Below are 24088 nucleotides of genomic sequence, written 5' to 3'. Positions count from 1 at the left end.
AGTGGTGTAAACACATAATTCTCCAACACAATGATTGCAGTGTATTTGTATAGCAGAGTTGACATCGTGTTGCACGATTAGTGTGAAGCGTTTGATTCTTCAGTATTAACAAGGGCTGAAAGGTTGTAATAGCGCCAGTGGTGTAGGGGTATCATGCAAGATTCCCATTCTTGCGACCCGGGTTCGAGTCCCGGTTGGCGCAATCCATTTTTTTGTCCCCCCCCCCCCCATATTATATATATATATTATATATATAAAATTTAGCACTATTGTGAGTTCTCTAAATTATTTAAATACAATATACAATAATAATAATCAGATGACACTGTTGTTTCATTTTGGCATTTCATTTCCTTTTATTTACAATCGTAAAGAGCCCCACCGCCCCACATTCACGCCCGCATAGCGACCCTGTGTATGAGGAGGAGAGGAGCACATTATCAGAACAGCAGACACAGCGAGGGTGATTTAACATATCGTCATTTTTTAATTAAAAAATACATCGCGGTCAGAACAGGGAGAGAAAGAGAGAGCAAGGAAGAAAAAAAATCTTACACACACACGCTTTGGTCAAAACAACCATTACTTTGAATCTGTCAGCGAGGTCGAAGTGTTTAGCAGAAGGGTTTGAGAGGGACGGATTACCTCTTACTAGCGTTATCCATATTATACAGCTGTGGCCACAAGTTTTGCATGCCCCACTATATAGAATGAAAGCTGCTGAATAATGTTCCCTTGTTAACATATTGAATTGCACCCCCTATATATAGAATGAACTCCCTCAGCTTCATAGAGTCCAGTGAGAGCTGCTGAATAATGTTCCCTTGGTAACATATTGAATTGCACACCCTCTATATAGAATTAACTCCCTCAGCTTCATAGAGTCCAGTGAGAGCTGCTGAATAATGTTCCCTTGGTAACATATTGAATTGCACCCCCTCTATATAGAATGAACTCCCTCAGCTTCATAGAGTCCAGTGAAAGCTGCTGAATAATGTTCCCTTGTTAACATATTGAATTGCACACCCTCTATATAGAATTAACTCCCTCAGCTTCATAGAGTCCAGTGAGAGCTGCTGAATAATGTTCCCTTGGTAACATATTGAATTGCACCCCCTCTATATAGAATGAACTCCCTCAGCTTCATAGAGTCCAGTGAAAGCTGCTGAATAATGTTCCCTTGTTAACATACTGAATTCCACCATCTCTATATAGAGAGAACAGGAAATAGTTACAGTAACATAAACCAAATTATTATATATTAACGAGTGAAGAGGATTTTGTGCTAACGAGAGGTAAAGAAAACAAATTTTAAAATCTTAAAATATCGAATTTTAAAAGCGATTCTCTCTGTTGGCTTAATAGAAAAGGCTAAGGCGTGTCTCATACTGCAGACATAATTAAAACAATGTTTAGTTAATGCCTAAATTAGTGTTGTTGTTGTTATTATTTTTATTATTATTATTAATTGCTAAGTTCAGAACCCTAAGCAAACTTGGCACAACAGCCCCACCTAGTGGATGTCTTTGGTTGTCACATTCCCTCTTTCCAACTGGCTGCCCACCCTCTGTCCCTCAACCTCTTGTTCTCTCTCTATCCCTTTCTCTTATCTAGTCTTTGGCTGTAAACCCTCCCTCTTTTACCATCACCTCAACATTTCTAAAACTTTCTACACCTACCTTACCCATAAACTGTCCTATTCTGACTGGCTTTAATATTGCAACGCACTTCACCAAACGCTATTCCACGCTTTTAAGTCGGAAAACAACTACAGCTTTCTTTTTTTTTTTTTTTTTTTTTTGAGACGCAGTAAATCGCTGCAATACTAACTATGTCCACAAGGGGGAACGACTGCTGGCTGAAACGCGCTGTCCCGCTGTATTGACAATCCTGAAATATTTTTAGCTTGAATACAAAACCGGTGTATAAGCTGGTGTCACGCTATAGCTTCCCTCCCTCAACGGATTTCAATAGGTCCTCTTTTTAAAACAAACCCTTATGTAGAGTTTAAGTTGGGGAAAATGTTCACACACAGAATTTATATACACACACACACACACACACATATATATATATATACAACTACAGCTTTCTATGTGTGCGTGTGTGCGTCTTTGATATCCTTTATCTACCCGCCTGCATGAAAACACCTCTGGGTGTGAGAATTTCAATCTCCGCTCAGTAATCAGTGATATAGAAACACACCCCTGTGTGAAAATGTCAGGTCGCTTTGAGCTTCAATCAGGGGTCTTAAACAGCTTCTGAAAAGCCTCCTGCGTTTGACCGCGTGCGGCTCCGTGTTCCTTTCCTCTGCACTGTTTGAAATGAATTGCACGCGTGTCCTATTAAAGACGTCGTCAATTAAATTAGCCCATCGCTAATCGGCTTGACACTTTTTCTAGTCTTCCAGTGGCTTTCACACGCACAACGAATCAAAACTACAGAAGCAATGTTTTTTTTTTTTTTTTCTAATCAATTTGCACACGGCTCTGCGTACGTCTTCATTGTAAGCCGAGCCACCCAAACATCAGACTGCTAAACATTCGACCTCCAGCTAGTAGACAGACATTCATCTTTTTTCCATTTTACGTTTTTTGTCCTCTGCATCTTATGAGAGAGAGAGAGAGAGAAACACAAAGACGAAATCGTTAACACAGAAAAGGTTAGTTCTGTTAGAGATACCTACAAAAACCATTTCATACATGACAGTACAGGCTTAAAACTGGTCCTAAACTGGACCAAACTGGGGCGGACTGGATCTCAACTTGATAGGGCAGTGATAGCAAAATTGTAAAATAACAAAAAAAAAAGCAGCATTCACATAAAATCAGCAAGAATCCAATCACAGTTTTCTGTTTTCCGGATCAAGAATACATCCTTCTCAAACCGTACTTTTAAAAGCGAGTCTCTACCAACTTAATTTGCCCTCTGGTCACTCTAGTAGAGTGCTAGAGTACAGCATTATATAGAGCCCATGTTGGGTAGCTGCTGTGGTTCTGTGCAGGGTTGTGTATTAGTGTTAGACAGTGTTGTCCTGCCAGCATTGCCCTGTGCACAGCACAGCACAGCCAGGCTCTGCCCAGGACACAGCAGGAAATGCCAGCGCACTAGATTACAGCTTTATACAGTGACTAAAATCAGTTTAGCAGAACATTGCATTGGAGCTGCAATGTAACCCTCCCACCACTAGGTGGCAGTGTTAATTCAAAGCTCCAGATATCAGAGGCAGAACCGAACATCAAGTTAGAGAGACAAGTGCTCTGTTGCAGCACAACGTGCCGACCGTACCACTTTGAGAGAACGGAGGGGTGCACGACCCAGAAAGGGCCATAACCATCTGCTACAAAATGGAGGGGGGTTGGGGGAACATGATTAGACTGGACTGGAATTACATTCTAACTGCAGTTGGACTGGACTGGAATTACAATGCAGGGCTGGGAATCAGACTTCTATTGCACAGCAGTGTCACCCAGTCCAGGTTTTATTACCAGCTTGATCAGCCCCAATGTGTCTAGGTAACAAGCTCAGGTGTGTGGAAAACTTAGTAAAATCAGGAACGGATCAAACCGCTACGCAGCGGGAGTCTCATTCCCATCCCGCCTCTCCCAGCCCAGCTCCCCCTCCCTCATTCCTGGATGCTCTCCTCTGTGATGCCCTGGGCGCTCAGCTCTGCCAGCACATTGTTCAGGTAGTTGGGGTCCGGGAAGCCGTGGCCAGTGAGGTTAGAGCCAAATTCCGTCTTGTGGTGGACTTCGTTCCAGATGACTGTGTCGGACTCACCCGTGGTGCTGGAAACCCCCACGGTGAAGATCAGCCGCCGATCCCAGGCAACCAGAAGCATCTTCAACACCTGAAACCAGAGAGAGAGAGAGAGAGAGAGAAACACGAGATGGATGAGAGAGAGAGACACAGACATGAGAGCGATCAAAGAGAGAAAGGAGAGGGATCAGAGAGAGAGAGAGAGAGAGAGAGAAGTCCTTTCAGCCCATCAGTGCCTATCTGGTTCTGAGCAGTTAATAATAATAATCATCTTTATATAGCACCTTTCAAAGAGGACCTCCATCACAAAGCGCTTTACATGATACAAGACTAGGGTGTGTGAACTATGCATCAGCTGCAGAGTCATTTACAACAACGTCTCACCCCAAAGACGCAGCACAAGGAGGTTCAGTGACTTGCTCAGGGTCACACACACACACACACACACACACACAGTGAGTCAGTGGCTGAGCTGGGATTTGAACCGGGGACCTCTTGTGTTACAAGCCTATTTCTTTAATCAGAACTCTGTTGAGTCAGGTCTTCAATGATCTCAGTGATCCTGCCTCGACAACATGACTAGGTAACCCCAGGCAGCCCCTTCCAACCCCCTCACCCATTTCTGTGTGAAGAAGGGTCTTCTAAGTCTCTCCTTAACAGAGCCTGTGCTGAAGACAACTCACCTTGCGCCCCTTCTCGTTGTCAGGGAGGTAGCAGTGTCGAGGAAATCCCCGTGCGGTAAAGGGCTTCCCTGGGTTTGCGTGTTCGGTTCCCTGTGGGGGAAGACAGACAGAGATAGAGAGAAATCAGAGCAGACAACCACCACAGTACAGACAACTTTCCACAAGAGGGCAGCGCACACACGCACACAGAGAAACACGCAAATCACCGGGCTTTCCACAAGGAATGACCCTGAAAAAATAAATAATTGCCGAGTAGTGTTCTGTGTTAAAGTATATGGGGAAAACTAGACAAAAAGCACTGGTATGTAATTCAACGTGTTCACGTAACACCATTCAACAAGTTTCATTTGACTTCAAGCATCAAGAGGACGTCATTCTTTATGAACAAAAAGCTTTGCATCATCACCCTAAAAAGGTATGACAGCGACTGTCCAATCAGGAGCCGGACTGGGTCTCACCTGTATGCCTGGAGGAATGTTGTAAATGACTCTGATGGTTCTACAGTCAGGATGTCCCGGGAGAGAATGGGGGATGACGTGGTATTCCATTTTGCCAGGGGGCTGGGTGCCAGTCTTCACCCCGTAGATAGTCTTACAGGTTGGACACTGCAGACTGCCGTCCTGTAATGGGATGGGCACAGGTTAGAGACACACAGAGAGAGACACACACACGTTAGGCAGGAGAAAACAACGCTACACTATTGGACTGCTACTCCCGCTGCACAGCAGTGTGATCCAGTCCTGGTTTCACCAGGAGTTTAATAATAAGACACACCTGAGCTTGTTACCTAGACACACTGGGGGTGATCAAGCTGGTAGTGAAACCTGGACTGGATCACACTGCTGTGCAATAGGAGTCTGATTACCAGCCCTGCAATCCGAAACGACTGTGATTGAGCCCACCTTGTTGCCATTGTTGTACATGGCCACCAAGCAGTGCAGGTGGTAGACGTGGCCACATTTGGTCAGCTTGCCCACCAGGTCGGGCTTGACCAGCGGCTGACCGGGAGCATTCTTGTAGCCAGACGGAGAGGCTAGCTTCTCCATGCAGATCGTGCAGTCCTGAGAGAAAGAGAGAGAGAATCTGTTATAATTCAAGTCCTCAAATTTTTTTTACCACCTATTGCCACCTGGTGGATGCACAATGAACTGCAGTTTACTTGAATTTGCAGCTCTTATAAAACCTTTTCCACCGCAGAGAAAGCACAGCAAAGCGTAATACAGCACAGTGAAGCATAGGGAAGCATTGTAAAGCACAGAGAGGTCTGGTAAAGCACAGGGAAGCATTATAAAGCACAGAGAGGCCTGGTAAAGCACAGGGAAGCATTGTAAAGCACAGAGAGGTCTGGTAAAGCATAGGGAAGCGTTGTAAAGCACAGAGAGGTCTGGTAAAGCACAGGGAAGCATTGTAAAGCACAGAGAGGTCTGGTAAAGCATAGGGAAGCATTGTAAAGCACAGAGAGGTCTGGTAAAGCATAGGGAAGCGTTGTAAAGCACAGAGAGGTCTGGTAAAGCCTTTTAATAAAACCAGGGTAAACTGCACAGTATAGCCATGGGGAAAAGAGCCGCAGGCAGAGAGACAGAAACGGACGGACAGGCTCACCTCTTCCGGGGGATTCCTCACTTTCTGAAGATATTTTTTAACCACCTCCTCTGGAGTTTTACCTGGAAAAAAAAAACCAATGACGTGCATGCAGCAGGGAGTATTCTCAGAGGGGAGGGTGTGTGTGATGCAGTGTAATACAGCGGGGAGTATTCTCAGAGGGGAGGGGTGTGATGCAGCAGGGAGTATTCTCAGAGGGGCGGGGTGTGTGTGATGCAGCAGGGAGTATTCTCAGAGGGGAGGGGTGTGTGATGCAGTGTAATACAGCAGGGAGTATTCTCAGAGGGGAGGGTGTGTGTGATGCAGCAGGGAGTATTCTCAGAGGGGAGGGTGTGTGTGATGCAGCAGGGAGTATTCTCAGAGGGGAGGGTGTGTGTGATGCAGCAGGGAGTATTCTCAGAGGGGAGGGTGTGTGTGATGCAGCAGGGAGTATTCTCAGAGGGGAGGGTGTGTGTGATGCAGCAGGGAGTATTCTCAGAGGGGAGGGTGTGTGTGATGCAGCAGGGAGTATTCTCAGAGGGGAGGGTGTGTGTGATGCAGCAGGGAGTATTCTCAGAGGGGGGGGTGTGTGTGATGCAGCAGGGAGTATTCTCAGAGGGGAGGGTGTGTGTGATGCAGCAGGGAGTATTCTCAGAGGGGAGGGGGTGTGTGATGCAGCAGGGAGTATTCTCAGAGGGGCGGGGTGTGTGTGATGCAGCAGGGAGTATTCTCAGAGGGGAGGGTGTGTGTGATGCAGCAGGGAGTATTCTCAGAGGGGAGGGTGTGTGTGATGCAGCAGGGAGTATTCTCAGAGGGGAGGGTGTGTGTGATGCAGCAGGGAGTATTCTCAGAGGGGAGGGTGTGTGTGATGCAGCAGGGAGTATTCTCAGAGGGGAGGGTGTGTGTGATGCAGCAGGGAGTATTCTCAGAGGGGAGGGTGTGTGTGATGCAGCAGGGAGTATTCTCAGAGGGGAGGGTGTGTGTGATGCAGCAGGGAGTATTCTCAGAGGGGAGGGTGTGTGTGATGCAGCAGGGGGTATTCTCAGAGGGGAGGGTGTGTGTGATGCAGCAGGGAGTATTCTCAGAGGGGAGGGTGTGTGTGATGCAGCAGGGAGTATTCTCAGAGGGGAGGGGGTGTGTGATGCAGCAGGGGGTATTCTCAGAGGGGAGGGTGTGTGTGATGCAGTGTAATACAGCAGGGAGTATTCTCAGAGGGGAGGGGGTGTGATGAGCAGGGAGTATTCTCAGAGGGGAGGGTGTGTGTGATGCAGCAGGGAGTATTCTCAGAGGGGAGGGTGTGTGTGATGCAGCAGGGAGTATTCTCAGAGGGGCGGGGTGTGTGTGATGCAGCAGGGAGTATTCTCAGAGGGGAGGGTGTGTGTGATGCAGCAGGGAGTATTCTCAGAGGGGAGGGTGTGTGTGATGCAGTAGGGAGTATTCTCAGAGGGGAGGGGGTGTGATGCAGTGTAATACAGCAGGGGGTATTCTCAGAGGGGGAGGGGGTGTGATGCAGTGTAATACAGCAGGGGGTATTCTCAGAGGGGAGGGGGTGTGATGCAGTGTAATACAGCAGGGGGTATTCTCAGAGGGGAGGGTGTGTGTGATGCAGCAGGGAGTATTCTCAGAGGGGAGGGTGTGTGTGATGCAGCAGGGAGTATTCTCAGAGGGGAGGGTGTGTGTGATGCAGTGTAATACAGCGGGGGGTATTCTCAGAGGGGAGGGGGTGTGATGCAGTGTAATACAGCAGGGGGTATTCTCAGAGGGGAGGTGTGATGCAGTGTAATACAGCAGGGGGTATTCTCAGAGGGGAGGGGTGTGATGCAGTGTAATACAGCAGGGGGTATTCTCAGAGGGGAGGGGGTGTGATGCAGTGTAATACAGCGGGGGGTATTCTCAGAGGGGAGGGGGTGTGATGCAGTGTAATACAGCGGGGGGTATTCTCAGAGGGGAGGGGGTGTGATGCAGTGTAATACAGCGGGGGGTATTCTCAGAGGGGGAGAGGGTGTGATGCAGTGTAATACAGCAGGGGGTATTCTCAGAGGGGAGGGGGATGTGCAGTGTAATACAGCAGGGGGTATTCTCAGAGGGGAGGGTGTGTGATGCAGTGTAATACAGCAGGGGGTATTCTCAGAGGGGAGGGGGTGTGATGCAGTGTAATACAGCGGGGGGTATTCTCAGAGGGGGAGGGGGTGTGATGCAGTGTAATACAGCAGGGGGTATTCTCAGAGGGGGAGGGGGTGTGATGCAGCAGGGGGCATTCTCAGAGGGGGAGAGGGTGTGATGCAGTGTAATATTCTTCACTATTAAAACGTCTTACCCTGGCGCGCCTGTTTCTTGGTGGTCTTGCGGCAGGAGGTGCCTATGCCCGGGACGGGTTTCATATCGCTCTTGCCCACAGGCGGGGGGTGCAGGACCAGTTTGGGGGGGCGAGTCAGACACACGGGCAGGCCGGCCGCGCTCATCAGAATCCCTGTGATACCTGTCCACACGCACACACATCATTACTGACAGTTCTCGACACGCACACACACAGAAACGTACTTTAAAAAAATAATCACAATTAACCCTCCTGTTAGGTTTCAGGTCTATTTGACTCGACTCTTGTTTCCAATCAACTTAAATGCTATTTTTCTTTTCATTTTCTGTATGATATTTTCCTAAGTTCGGGTCATGAATTTATACACAGGAAACAGAACCTTTGAGATGTTTATTTTTTTTAGAACAGGTCATGTGTACAAATAAAATGTTTCGGGTCACTGTGACCCCTGGTGTTTATCTACGTGAATCTGTGTGCAGAAATAAAACAAACTTTTTCAATTTGTTATTTTATTATTATTATTATCATCATCATCATCATCATCATCATCTCTGGAAATGGCTGCACCTGTCTGGAGATATTTATAAACAAAACACTATATATCTACAAGGCAGAGGCTAATTTTCTCTGTCAGTATTGCAACAGCATCTCTCTGGTAAAGACACTCCAGAATGAGGAGCTCCCAGGCTGGCAGTCAAAGAAGTTTTATCACAGCTCCTGGACTAAAAGAGCAGAAAAGAGTCAAACCTTTACAAATAAAAACAGTTAATCAATTTAAGGCTGTTTAAAATTGCATCGGGTCAATATGACCCAAAACATAACAGATGCTCCTAAATTGCCTCTACACTGCGGTCAATGGGAAAATATTGCTGTGGCTGGAACCAAGTGAAATCACACTGAAAGAGATTTTACTGTAACACTTAGAGCGCTCTATTCAGATTCGATTCTCAATCTTTTGCTTTAAAAACATGACACCCTCTACTAAGCTTGCAAGCCAGGCTTTCGGAAAGCCGTGTACCCCACTCCCCCATCGTGGCTATCAACCAATCAGCTGCTGCTTCCCCTGTTGACTGACAGGCTTTGACCAAGTAGGCACTGCCATGGGTGATCCAGAAAGTGCCAACAGAGAACAAGGATCCGCAGAGAACAGGGGGAATGCGTGTCTCTCGAAACTGCACGTTTTGAGACCCGTTGAGCCAACGGGACTGGAGACAGCACCAGAGGGATTTCAGGTGTTAATTCTGGTCCGCTGGCGTTATTTGACAGCCTTCGCTTTGATTCTCTTACCTGCCAGCGCTGGGTGAACCGGACTGGACCCATTTAAGTTCTTCACTGGCACTGTGGGCACCCTGCGACACACAAAAACACACACGCATTGAGCAACTGGGAGGACTGGGAAAATACCAGTGGTCGTTAGAGGAGATGTGACAGACACCAGCATCAGATCGTCACTGGTCTTCAGTGGCAATGCAGACAGACAGACAGTGGCACTGCAACAATGGTTCTGTATTATACTGAGGGGCAATGGTAGCACAAGTATAGGGCAGCTGCAATGGGGTGAGGATGGTAGAATGGGACCACAGTGTGCCAACTATGCCCTAAATTATCTTCAATGGCAGATAGACAAACAGTGGCACTGCAACGGCAATGCAATAACAGTTCTGAATTATACCAAGAGGCATTATCATACTGTTAATAAAGCTAATAAGAGGTGAGAGAATGGATTTTAAAGATGGTCAGCTCTCCTCCGAAAGGGATCGTGTAAAATGCTTACAAAAGTGATTAAGAGGCACAGAGCTGGATTCGAAGCCTTGATCAGCTCTCTACGTCACCTGCTGTATATTTGGGGGGTATTAGAGCTCTGGAGATTGCACACGCTTCAAAATATCCACCCTGATCCAATTACACACAGACGTCAGAACACCCACACAGCGTGTGAACCAGCAGAGACAGAATTGAACCTCTGAAGAGACTCTGTGCAGCCCACCCCTCTCTCGCTGTCTCTCATACAACAACAAGACTGCTGTCTGTCTCCTTCACTGAACTAATAGAAGTAAATCTATCCAATTTACAGTATAAGAAATCTGTCGTGTCATTAATTTGAACTGATTATTATTATTATTTTTATTATTATTATTATAAGGAAACTTTTCTGATACAGAACGCTGCAGTCCGAAAGCTGGCTGAAGCGTAAGAGATTTAGCTCTTTCATAACCGCTAACCCCGCCCCCCGTGACCTCATGGGGGGGGGGGGGGGGGGGGGGGGGGGGGAGTCTAATCTCTAAACAGGATAGACTCCCGGTTTAGCAACCCAGAGACTCAAACCAACATCCGAAACAAGACGCGCTTACCTGAGCCTCCAAATCAAGAACAACACCAGCACTGAAAATCCATTCTCTCACCTCTTATTAGGTTTATTATCAGGATCACTGGCCCCTCCCTTTAAAGGAGCGCTGACCATCTTTAAAATCCATTCTCTCACCTCTTATTAGCTTTATTATCAGGATCACTGGCCCCTCTACACACTGGGGCTAATCAAGCTGGTAGTAAATCCAGATTTTAAATACATTTCTGAAGTTATGCAGAAACGTCCACCAGGGGGCGTGCAAGGTCTAGTAAGGCCTAGGTAAGCATTGTAAAGCACAGAAAGGTCTGGTAAAGCATAGGGAAGCATTGTAAAGCACACAGAGGTCTGGTAAATAAGATTAATAAACATGGCAAACAAGGGTAGTAATGCGACAGGAGTCCTATTCCCTGTAAAACAGATATTATGAGGTATTTTGAGGGGCTATGTTTGCGAGACAGTCCGGGACAGTCTGTGTTTACACTGTAGTGCTTCTTGGGCTGGATGAAAAATGAACAGATTCTTGCAGACGAAAGGAGCAGAACCACTAAATACAGTACCTCACGAGACTGGTCTTGCTAGAGCAAGAAGTTTGAAGGCTATTCTGAGCAGTCTTGCACACACAAACACCTCCCTCCCAGTCCCTCCTCAGCTCCACTACAGCCACACTGCTTCCCTCCCTCCCAGTCCCTCCTCAGCTCCACTAGAGCCACACTGCTTCCCTCCCTCCCAGTCCCTCCTCAGCTCTAACAACCCAGATATTTTGCATTTGTTTTTAGGAGGGAGGGAGGGGGGGGGGGCATAACCATCTGTCCCATTAAGAAAACCCTCAAGGGATTCAATAGACATTCCTCTGCAGTACTGTGTGTTTGTGGCTTGGTTTAATTCTCCCCCCGCCTGCAATATTCGCTCCCTTCCATATCCTTCAGCGCCTAAGGAGACATTGTGCTGTAAATCAGTCACCATGGAAACCAGGGAGGAGCCCCCTCCCCCTTCCCTAGCATCTGCCAGGAGAACAAAAAAAAAAACTGACAAAGGTTGCCATGGAAACGAGGCCTGCACACACACACACACACACAACACAGCCCAGGAGGCAAAGGCAGAGTCAGGGAGAGGCAGGAGGGAGCCCCTTTATTAAGAATTTTGTTTAAATTGGGCTGGACAGTCACAGGACTGGCTGGGTACGGCAGGCTGCTGTGGTGCTACAAAACCAACCAAAGAGCAGGAGACCCAGCTGGGGAGCGTCGGCAACCATGCCGTCATCGCTAGCCAATCACAGCACTGCAATCGCGGCACCACTGTTCAGCTAACAACCCGGTCGCAAACGATCTTTCTAAAACAGAACGGCTGCTAAAAACTCTCAAAAACGTATAACCACTAAAAAAAAAACACACAACCTCTCTTCGCCCCCCTTTACCCTCTTACCCTGAAGCGATGAGGGCGCGGGACTGCGCCATCGCGATCCTCTGGAGCGCCGGGCGGGTCAACGTGGCGAGCCCGGCACGGGACAGGGTGCCGGTGCTGGCTGAGCCCACGGGAACCTTCACCGCCCTGGGGCTGAGCGGACCGGCGGAAGACAGGACCGGGGCGCTGGCAGAGCCGCTAGCCCCTCCCACAGTGGCGGGGAGCGAGGTGGACCTCGGACTCCTGTTCCTGCCTCCCAGACCGGGGCTCCCTTTGCTCTTGCGACCCTGCGGGCTGAGAGTAGTGGCGGCCGCTGCCTTCACGCTCATTACCAGGAGGCACTGCTGGCAGCTGCAGGGAGGCTGCGGGGCGCTGCCGCTCGCTCCTCCCGCTGGGCCGGTCCCGGCGGAGGGCCAGGACTGGGATTTGGGCAGGGTCCCGCTCACGAAGGGATAAGTCCGGTCCAGCCTGCGTTGAATGCGACGCCGCCGCTGAGTCTGTCGGTTCACCTGGCTCATGGAGGTGAAGTCGATGATGTAGCAGAAGCCGATGGGGGTCAGGTCCAGCCAGGGCTGCTGCCTGTCCCGGGCCGCCTGGATGGGGATCCCGATCTCCATGTCGTAGGGCGTCCACGAGCCCGAATCGTTCTCCCACTCCCAGACCACGCCCTGCCCCGGGGCCGACGTGGGGTCGTAAAAACTACGCCGGACAGGACGTAACGTGCCTGGGGGGTGGGGGGAGAAAGAGAGAGTTTTAATTTTATTTAAAAACAAGTGCAGAGTGGTATTTCTCTGCATTCAACATAGCTTTTAATATGCTTTACCACACCTCTCTGTGCTTTACAATGCTTCCCTGTGCTTTACCAGACCTCTCTGTGCTTTACAATGCTTCCCTATGCTTTTCCAGACCTCTCTGTGCTTTACAATGCTTCCCTATGCTTTACCAGACCACTCTGTGCTTTACAATGCTTCCCTGTGCTTTTCCAGACCTCTCTGTGCTTTACAATGCTTCCCTATGCTTTACCAGACCTCTCTGTGCTTAACAATGCTTCCCTATGCTTTCCCAGACCTCTCTGTGCTTTACAATGCTTCCCTATGCTTTACCAGACCTCTCTGTGCTTTACAATGCTTCCCTATGCTTTACCAGACCTCTCTGTGCTTAACAATGCTTCCCTGTGCTTTCCCAGACCTCTCTGTGCTTTACAATGCTTCCCTATGCTTTCCCAGACCTCTCTGTGTTTCATTATACTTGGCTGTATTTTTACTAAACTTTCCCCAAGCGAATACATAATGCAATATGCTATCTGCATTGATAACACCTTACTAGAAAGAAAGAAAGAAAGAAAGAATCTGTGAATATATCACAAGTTGCCAGGAAACTCTTCCAACAGAAACCAATTCAGTTTTCAATATTTTCTTTGCTTGTTTTCATCGCTTCAAAAATGAAAAACCTGATCAGAATCGAAATCGACGCTGTCTATTGAACTTTTTTTTTTTTTTTTTTTTTTTTTTTTAATTGGAGCAGACAGACCCTCCTACACCCCTCTCCTCGACCCAAAAGGGGGTCTCCGTATTGTTCTGCTGCCCGCCCCCCTCTCCCTGGGAAAAACACTCGAAGAAAGAGGCCTGTCACTGAAAGACGTATTGATGCATTCACAGCTCTGTCTGCGGAGAGAGGAGAGGAGCGAGGGGGTCCATCATCCCAGACAAAGGATTTGGAAGGGGGGGGGGGGCTGTGGTGTCTACAGGTCGCAGCAGCGTTAAGAGAAACGAATTCGTCAGTAGGAAACGGTCTGACCCTTTGCCATGACCCTGCGGGCGCCCCTTGCAGGATCTTCGTAGCAATACGTTTACGCACGCACGCAATCGTGCGTTCCGACGTGCTTGCCAGTAATCTTTGAACCTCATCGTAGCAACCTGTAAATTTTTGGTGTGAATTTAATGACAAACGTTTCCACTAGAAGTCTTTCTCAGCATCTTCAGTGTAAATTCAATGACAAATATTAATAAAGCTAATAAGAGGTGAGAGAATGGATTTTAAAGATGGTCAGTGCTCCTTTAAAGGGAGGGGCCAGTGATCCTGTTAATAAAGCTAATAAGAGGTGAGAGAATGGGTTGCACATGTTAACTATCACTAAGCCAAGGCTCTTTATGTGTAAATGCAATGGCTAGCAGATCATTCAGGGCTTGTGTATTGCGACTGGGGGCTGTGCTATTAGCCCTATTTAATGTGCAGTTTCCATTGCAGGCAGATTGTCTTATTCAATGCTCCATTGTGTTGCAAAAGGAGGCTTTTGCAGCTTTCTAATTGCAAGTGTATTGTGCTGATTGAACTGGCTGTAAAAAGCCTTTTTGTCTGTCGCTAGTGTCAGGACCTTTATAAAAAGTGGACCGTGCCATTTTGTAATTAACCATCCTTTCCCACGCCTCTCTGTGCTTTACAATGCTTCCCTGTGCTTTACCAGACCTCTCTGTGCTTTACAATGCTTCCCTATGCTATACCACACCTCTCTGTGCTTTACAATGCTTCCCTATGCTTTACCAGACCTCTCTGTGCTTTACAATGCTTCCCTATGCTTTACCAGACCTCTGTGCTTTACAATGCTTCCCTATGCTTTACCAGACCTCTCTGTGCTTTACAATGCTTCCCTGTGCTTTACCAGACCTCTCTGTGCTTTACAATGCTTCCCTATGCTTTATCAGACCTATCTGTACATTCACTGTGAAGAAACTTGCAAAAGTATTATACATTTAAAAACGTGATATTTCACACAGAACACCACAATGCTTGAGGCTGTGCGGTGTCTCGCAGGGGGTGGGTTCGTGGAGAGCATTCTGCGCAGAATCTGACCAGTTTAGCCCTGGAGATCAACCCCATTTTCAGGTCTTTATTCCAACCAGGTCTTGAATGAGTGAATTGCCTCTTAGCAGCTTCGATTAACCACATTAGAACCGGCATCATTAACAGCTGCTGCTGCACAGTCACTCCCAACAGGACCTCGTTTGTTTGACATCTCATTCGAAGCAGCCTTTACAGGGTTTAGAGTCCAATCCCTCCTCCCTTTGAATACTAAAAACAGGGGGTGAGGCGGGGGGACAGCATCTGCAGGACAGCTGCTGTTCCCCTATTGTTCTCCGTGGGGTCTGTGCGCTGGGCTTGAGATCGGAGGGTCTCTCCTCGATCCCACACTCCCGGCAGAAAATCAATAGCCCTTTAACCCATCGGCATTGACTAGAACCGGCCCCTTCCCTCCCGTTCTAGTCCAGCTGCTGGAATTCCAATGCGACTCCCCACGCCCTCATTCTCCCGCAAGGGACAGGTCAAAGGTTCAGATTCGGGGGGGGGGGGGGCGTGGTTGAGGCAGCTGGCGCCCCCCCTCCCCAAACAAAAGGCTACATTTGCATAAACTGTGCTGGAATTCTCATGTTAAAATATAGACGAAGGAAGGAGGGAGGAGAAGATAGAAAGGGGACTTTGACTAAAGACAGGCACGCAAGTATACAGAGATGGTTGCCTCCTCTCTCTACCTTCCGATACACAAGCTGCTCCTCCTGGGTTTGCCCATTATGAGATTTTGGGGGGAGGGGGGGGGGGGGCACATCTTTAAACCCAAGAAGTCGCATTGGACGAGTGGTTCTCTGGATCTATGCAAAGATGCAAGCCAGCCAGAGCCCCACAATCCTGTTCAGTTTGACACTACAATATAATCCCTTCTTGGTGTCTATGTTAGTTTAAACTCTTTTCAGAATGTAGTAGTTTCATTAAAGCTGCAGACACCGTTCCCACAATGTGATCCTCTCAATAGCTTGCGAGCCAAAGAATGTCTTTGTCAAGTTTGATCATAATCGGACAAGCACTTCTACATGCCAAACTCCAAAATGACAGAGAGGCTCCACAAACACACATTCCCCAGGTTACGCTATCAGCTGCGACTGTCTTCATCACTGTTTCTAACGAGGAGTCTCAAGTAGGCAACGTGCGATCGCAGCTGAGCAATTCAATTCACACCCCTGCCACCGACACCCCAATCCTCGCACATTAGCAGGGCGATTACCGCACGCTAAACACCAGAGGAAACTCACAAGCAACCCGGCAGCCGAGCGCCAGTCCGCGCCACGCACCGCGACAACAACGCACACACCCGATCGGTTAGCAATCGCCACGGCTTTGATCAGGCATTCGGTGATCAATTCACGGCTACATAATTAGAGTTGCACAGCAGTGGGATCCAGTCCTGGTTTTAATGCGAGTTTAGTAAGACACACCTGAGCTTGTTACCTAGACACACTGGGGGCTGATCAAGCTGGTAGTAAAACCTGGACTGGGTGACACTGCTGTGCAATAGGAGTCCGATTCCCATCCCTGTATTATATTACCAGCCTCTTTTCAATTAGATTCTGAGAATTATTTCCATTTTAGAAGTTATTTAAGACGCCCGATTACAAAGCGGTCTGACATTTTCACACACGAGTGTGTTTCTCTATCCCCGATTGAAATTCGAACACACCCAGAGGTGTTTTCATGCAGGCGGGTAGATAAAGGAGATCAGTGACGAATCTTGAGCTGTGGCTTGAAAAGGGTGTGTGTGTGTGTGCGAGTGCCTCATTGCCAGCATCATAAAACAATAAAATCCAGCTGCAGTTGATCGTGGTGAAGGTCAGTCCAATCAAAGCAACACTACAAATCTCACAGCAAGCTGAACCAGCTAAATAATTACACAGTTTACAAGCATAACTCGGGCGTTTTATTTAACATCGTGTAAATCAGAGAGAGACTGCAAAACTTTTATCGCTAAAACTGCTGTTGGAATTCCAGGTTAGGTTTCCCAATGTCACGTGTCTCAGTTTTTCACAAAGCATTTGGAAAACTATACAAAGCTGCAGTACGTGACTTTATCATGTTAACGTGACAGTATCCAACGGGTTTGATTGGACTTTGTGAAGCTGAATCAGTTCCTTCTGTAGGGTGCCATTGTTTCAAAGAATATTTAATAAAGTAGCATTTAAACTGAATTCACTCTGTGTGTGTGTGTGTGTGTGTGTGAGAGAGAGACCCTGAGCGAGTCACTCAACCTCCTTGTGCTCCGTCCTTCGGATGAGATGCCAAACAAACAAGGTCCTATTGGAAGAGACTCTGCAACAGCCCCTGACTCACTGTGTGTGTGTGAGAGACCCTGAGCAAGTCACTGAACCTCCTTGTGCGCCGTCCTTCGGATGAGACGCCAAACAAACGAGGTCCTATTGGAAGAGACTCTGCAGCAGCCCCTGAGTCACTGTGTGTGTGTGAGAGACCCTGAGCGAGTCACTGAACCTCCTTGTGCTCCGTCCTTCAGATGAGACGCCAAACAAACGAGGTCCTATTGGAAGAGACTCTGCAGCAGCAGCGGTTGTTGATGATGCAGAGTTCACCCCCTTAGTCTCTGCGAGTCACTCTGGATAAATGCGTCTGCTGAATCACTCAATAATCACACCACCAACTGCAGACAGACTGACTGACAGACAGACAGACAGACAGACAGACAGACAGAGCCCCACAATCCTGTTCAGTTTGACGCAACAATATAACCCCTTCTTCTTGGTGTCTGCGTTAGTTTATTTCATTTTGAAAAGAGTTTAGTTTCATTAAAGCCGCAGACACACAGACACACACACACACTCCAGGCTTGGGGGTGTGATCTCCCAGCTCCAGTTTAAACAGCAACCGGCGTTCTGAAGCAAACAAACGCGACTCACCTCAAAAACACACTAAACCAACATTCAGAAAAACACACACACACATTCCTGCACCGTGTCAACACCATTAGGGGCTCCGAGAGCACACAGCTGCAGCTCACAGCCCCGGAGTGCAGAGATCCCAAATCCACCGAGACGTTTTTCTAAACTGACAATAGGAAACTGGGTTGCAACTATTTTCTATTGGTTTGTTTTACTGCACAGATTAGACTGGACTGCAAAGGGTACAAGAGAGCCATTCTAAACACGAGGTGTCTGTTTGTATAAAGCGCAGTAAAATATACAGTGCATTTACTGTACTATAAAATGACGCTCGAATTAACCACTAACCAAAACAGGGAAACTCGGCATTTTATTAAAAATGAGTTCTAATAACACTAAATAACATTTTTAAAAACGCCAGTAACTACATACAATATCTATCTAAACACACACGCAATGTGTGTTGACTTTGTGAAGCACAATTATTATTATTATTATTATTATTATTATTCCATAGGCCCAAGCGGTAGGTCTAATGCTAGCCATTGTATTTAACATTGTTTTTAGACACAGACCGACAAACGCACACGCACTGCTTTCCACACACGCACACTGTACTGTGGTGAAGCCGTCCGCTGCAGGAACGCACCGCCGGACCTTCCGACATCTGCGCCCTGCCCCGACTCCTAATATCAAGGCTGGGGTTTGAATGCGAGCCTAAGACTGCACAGCCAGACAGAGCCTGCCGCTTCACATATCAATGGAGAGTTACATTATCGATTCACATCACAGGGAATAGCGACCAACGACAGCAGTAATAATAAATGCAATCAGACATTGTTAATAGCACAATACATAGATTAATAGTAGACGTTGAACTTCATGCTGATTTGAACTCGGCTCACGCCAAGATAAGTGCCAGCCAAGACGTAGCTTTACAGTAAACTAATGTGATCCATCTGCATCCATTCGCGTTTCCTTCCAACTGATGGTGTGGAGATCCTTCTGCCTGATCTCTGCCATTAGCTGTTAGCCTGTATTCTGCTCTTTCCACTGTATTTAATGCACTATTTCATGTATTATGCTGCTATCCTGTATTCTGCTCTTTCCACTGTATTTAATGCACTATTTCATGTATTATGCTGCTATCCTGTATTCTGCTCTTTCCACTGTATTTAATGCACTATTTCATGTATTATGCTGCTATCCTGTATTCTGCTCTTTCCGCTGTATTTAATGCACTATTTCATGTATTATGCTGCTGTCCTGTATTCTGCTCTTTCCACTGTATTTAATGCACTATTTCATGTATTATGCTCTTTCCACTGTATTTAATGCACTATTTCATGTATTCTGCTGCTATCCTGTGTTCTGCTCTTTCCACTGTATTTAATACACTATTTCATGTATTATGCTGCTATCCTGTATTCTGCTCTTTCCACTGTATTTAATGCACTATTTCATGTATTATGCTGCTATCCTGTATTCTGCTCTTTCCACTGTATTTAATGCACTATTTCATGTATTATGCTGCTATCCTGTATTCTGCTCTTTCCACTGTATTTAATGCACTATTTCATGTATTATGCTGCTATCCTGTATTCTGCTCTTTCCACTGTATTTAATGCACTATTTCATGTATTATGCTGCTGTCCTGTATTCTGCTCTTTCCACTGTATTTAATGCACTATTTCATGTATTATGCTGCTGTCCTGTATTCTGCTCTTTCCACTGTATTTAATGCACTATTTCATGTATTATGCTGCTATCCTGTATTCTGCTCTTTCCACTGTATTTAATGCACTATTTCATGTATTATGCTGCTGTCATGTATTCTGCTCTTTCCACTGTATTTAATGCACTATTTCGTGTATTATGCTGCTATCCTGTATTCTGCTCTTTCCACTGTATTTAATGCACTATTTCATGTATTATGCTGCTATCCTGTATTCTGCTCTTTCCACTGTATTTAATGCACTATTTCATGTATTATGCTGCTATCCTGTATTCTGCTCTTTCCACTGTATTTAATGCACTATTTCATGTATTATGCTGCTATCCTGTATTCTGCTCTTTCCACTGTATTTAATGCACTATTTCATGTATTCTGCTGCTATCCTGTATTCTGCTCTTTCCACTGTATTTAATGCACTATTTCATGTATTATGCTGCTATCCTGTATTCTGCTCTTTCCACTGTATATTAATGCACTTTCCACTGTATTTAATGCACTATTTCATGTATTTGCTGCTCTTCTTTCCACTGTATTTAATGCACTATTTCATGTATTATGCTGCTATCATGTATTATGCACTTTCCACTGTATTTAATGTACTATTTCATGTATTATGCTGCTATCCTGTATTCTGCTCTTTCCACTGTATTTAATGCACTATTTCATGTATTATGCTGCTATCCTGTATTCTGCTCTTTCCACTGTATTTAATGCACTATTTCATGTATTATGCTGCTATCCTGTATTCTGCTCTTTCCACTGTATTTAATGCACTATTTCATGTATTATGCTGCTATCCTGTATTCTGCTCTTTCCACTGTATTTAATGCACTATTTCATGTATTCTGCTGCTATCCTGTATTCTGCTCTTTCCACTGTATTTAATGCACTATTTCATGTATTCTGCTGCTATCCTGTATTCTGCTCTTTCCACTGTATTTAATGCACTATTTCATGTATTATGCTGCTATCCTGTATTCTGCTCTTTCCACTGTATTTAATGCACTATTTCATGTATTATGCTGCTATCCTGTATTCTGCTCTTTCCACTGTATTTAATGCACTATTTCATGTATTATGCTGCTATCCTGTATTCTGCTCTTTCCACTGTATTTAATGCACTATTTCATGTATTATGCTGCTATCCTGTATTCTGCTCTTTCCACTGTATTTAATGCACTATTTCATGTATTATGCTGCTATCCTGTATTCTGCTCTTTCCACTGTATTTAATGCACTATTTCATGTATTCTGCTGCTATCCTGTATTCTGCTCTTTCCACTGTATTTAATGCACTATTTCATGTATTATGCTGCTATCATGTATTCTGCTCTTTCCACTGTATTTAATGCACTATTTCATGTATTCTGCTGCTATCCTGTATTCTGCTCTTTCCACTGTATTTAATGCACTATTTCATGTATTATGCTGCTGTCATGTATTCTGCTCTTTCCACTGTATTTAATGCACTATTTCATGTATTCTGCTGCTATCCTGTATTCTGCTCTTTCCACTGTATTTAATGCACTATTTCATGTATTATGCTGCTATCCTGTATTCTGCTCTTTCCACTGTATTTAATGCACTATTTCATGTATTATGCTGCTGTCATGTATTCTGCTCTTTCCACTGTATTTAATGCACTATTTCATGTCCATGTAAATTTTAATAATTCCATGTATTATGCTGCTAATCCTGTTTCTGCTCTTTCCACTGTAGTGTAATGTCACTATTTACAATAATGTCACTTTAATGTATTTCATCAACATAAGTAGTTTATACTTCATGTATTCTGCTCTTTCCACTGTATTTAATGTATTATGACTCTAGACTACAAAGATTAACAAACTGTGGGGACATGTGACATTTCGAAATCTAACAGAGAAACACTAACGTATCGTGGCTTTGAGAGATTTTTTTTTTTAAATATATGTCTATTTATTTGTATTATACGATATTAAATAACAGCTTTATTTAGTTTTTAATTACTGTGTCAATCATACAATTCTTGGTGATGCAAAACATTTGGCCATAGCGGCACACGCACGCAGGTATATTTAATACATCACGCATGGTTTCTTTTTTATTTAATTCTCTTACCCGTGTCTTGTCTGAACTGTTGCATGGACTGCAGGTCGATGAGGTAAGGGGCGAGCTTCCCGTCCGCCTGCCCGAGGACCACGCTCCCTCCCCGGGGGTTGGCTCGGATCACCGCTTCGATGTGGTGCGACACGGCCGGGCTGTAGGGTCGCCAGCGGCCGTGCTCGTTCAGCCATTCCCAAACCACAACGGCCGATGCCATGAGCATTTTTCGAAATGCAAATATTAAAAAAAAGAAAAAAAAAAATATATATATATATTTTTGTCGTTAAAGGTTCATTTGAACACAATATATCCTGAACAGTCCGCGCTCGCTTGTCTCACATTAGCGAGATGACCTCAGAACAGTATTAACATTTCGCACGGTTTTCTGCTAACACGGTTCATTTACAGGTGTTTCGATGTCAACACCGGTGTTAGAAATAACGACGGAGAAGAAATCTGGGCACCCCGTCTCTTCAAAGCGGGCCACCGCAGCGTTTGCCGTCTCCAATCCAGACTCCGTTCGCTTTGCTTTGCAATACAATTCCGCGTCGAGAGACCAAACACAATGGAACCCAAAACGCCCTCGACGTCTCGGGTTACCCGTCGCGCATTTCACAATTCACAAGAGCATGCCCCTTCCCTCCTGCAGTCCTGAAAAACTGGTCTCATTTTGTAAGGAGGAGAGAGAGAAAAAAAAAACAACAGGGTTACATTTGCATTCTGCTCAGCACGAACATTGCAATCCGTGGTGCTCTCGTTTCTCTATGTGCAGCTCAAATCGTGTTGCGTGCAGGAGCGTGTTCTCCTCTCCTCTCCTCTCCTCTCCTCTTCACCCGCCTCCGATTCGGTTTCTCCTCCGGGAAGACCAAAAAGGGACGGCGAGTCGTATCACTTCTCCAGGTGTGCCGGCTCTGGGAGGCGATGTTATTAATATTATGCGTGGCGCGCACACAAGATGAGATCTTCGCTCTGGCCGTTCACACAGCGACACAATACAATGCAGAATGTGATCAACAGGACAGCAATCGGGGGTGGGGGTGGGGGGGGACACTCCTCCCTCAACCCCCCCCAGGGGGGGGGGGGGGGGGACACTCCTCCCTCAACCCCACCCAAACAAAACAAGCAGGTGTAAACTGGTTTTTAATTATACCCCCACACCCACACTGATACACACAGTGATTGTCTTATTGAATTGATGACTTTAATAAGCCATATATATATATATATATATATATACACACACGCACGCACACACCCCGCCGCTGTGACATTTCTACGTTATTTTTAATTATAATTTGTTTTCCCTCTTGCAATAAAATATCGCAGATACAAGTTTTTATTCACTCTCTCTCTCTCAAGCTTTGCAAGCTGGGCAGCCCCCAGGCAGCATCCTAGCCACGCCCAACCGACCCAGAAACCACGGACACAGCCAATCAAAACCAAGCGCACGCACACCTATTATTATTATTATTATTATTATGTCACAACTGTGCCACTCACCTATATGCTATGCATTTGTTCCTTCGTTCTGTCATCATAGGGCGTGACCTGAGGTATTTGACAACCAATCATTCCACCCACCCGTCCACATTCCACGCGTTTCCAGTCACACCTCAATCCCTCAATTAAACAATTCATCTCAGTTTCTGTCAACCCCCCCCCCCCATATACACATATACACGTGCGCCGCTGTGTGTTTTAATCAATCGTCTTAAACGCCTTATTCTTTTTAAAAAGCAAGAACCCGCAAAATCTAAGACTCCTATTGCACAGCAGTGTGATCCAGTCCAGGTTTCACTACCAGCTTGATCAGCCCCCAGTGTGTCTAGGTAACAAACTCAGGTGTGTCTTATTATTAAACTCCTAGTGAAACCAGGTCTGGATCACACTGCTGTGCAGCGGGAGCCTGATTATTAAACTCCTAGTGAAAGCAGGACTGGATCACACCGCTGTGCAGCGGGAGTCTGATTATTAAACTCCCAGTGAAAGCAGGACTGGATCACACTGCTGTGCAGCGGGAGTCTGATTATTAAACTCCTAGTGAAAGCAGGACTGGATCACACTGCTGTACAACTGTAATTATGAAGCTGCGATCGCACGTTGCCTACTTGCGACTCCTCATTAGGAAACGGAGCATATAATAGAATGGAATAAAATTGAGAAAAGGTTTGGATAGGAGAGACTGCAGCAGCAGACTGGCACGCACGAAGACACTGCAAAGACAGATCAATGAGATCGCGCTTTTTCGCGTCAATCCTGACATCTTGTGGCAGACCGTGGCAACTGCACCTGACTGCATGTGGTGGCGCTTGAAGAATTTGTGTGCGAGTCGGTGTTATATATAGAGAAGCATTGCCGCTCATTAAAATCCTTAACCTACTATAGAGGAGACGATGATCTGTTCAGGGATACCAAGTTCGGGGCTCCATTCTACTTGCGAGATGTCTGGCTCTTTAAAATCCTTAG

At 46.1% G+C, this 24088-nt stretch overlaps 1 protein-coding gene and 1 non-coding gene across 2 annotated transcripts; one reads left to right on the top strand and one right to left on the bottom strand.

Moving 5' to 3' along the window:
- The first annotated feature begins 131 nt into the window (after window positions 1-131).
- Window positions 132-202, top strand: trnag-ccc. Its single transcript has one exon. It is a non-coding gene; the product is annotated as a tRNA-Gly (tRNA).
- A 3257-nt stretch (window positions 203-3459) lies between these two features.
- LOC121302409 (E3 ubiquitin-protein ligase DTX4-like) lies at window positions 3460-22627 on the bottom strand. The gene is made up of 9 exons (XM_041232366.1): window positions 21638-22627; window positions 12110-12812; window positions 9628-9689; window positions 8341-8502; window positions 6045-6106; window positions 5345-5503; window positions 4901-5062; window positions 4443-4532; window positions 3460-3850 (listed from the first exon to the last, which is right to left on the bottom strand). The coding sequence occupies exons 1-9, from the start codon at window positions 21843-21845 to the stop codon at window positions 3626-3628; spliced, it is 1833 nt and encodes a 610-aa protein (XP_041088300.1). The 5' UTR covers window positions 21846-22627; the 3' UTR covers window positions 3460-3625.
- Window positions 22628-24088: the final 1461 nt, after the last annotated feature.

The sequence above is a fragment of the Polyodon spathula genome, chromosome 29 (genome assembly GCF_017654505.1).
Source record: "Polyodon spathula isolate WHYD16114869_AA chromosome 29, ASM1765450v1, whole genome shotgun sequence".
NCBI lineage: Eukaryota > Metazoa > Chordata > Actinopteri > Acipenseriformes > Polyodontidae > Polyodon > Polyodon spathula.
The sequence above is the reverse complement of the archived record's forward strand: the minus strand, read 5'-3'. Positions and strand labels throughout refer to the sequence as shown.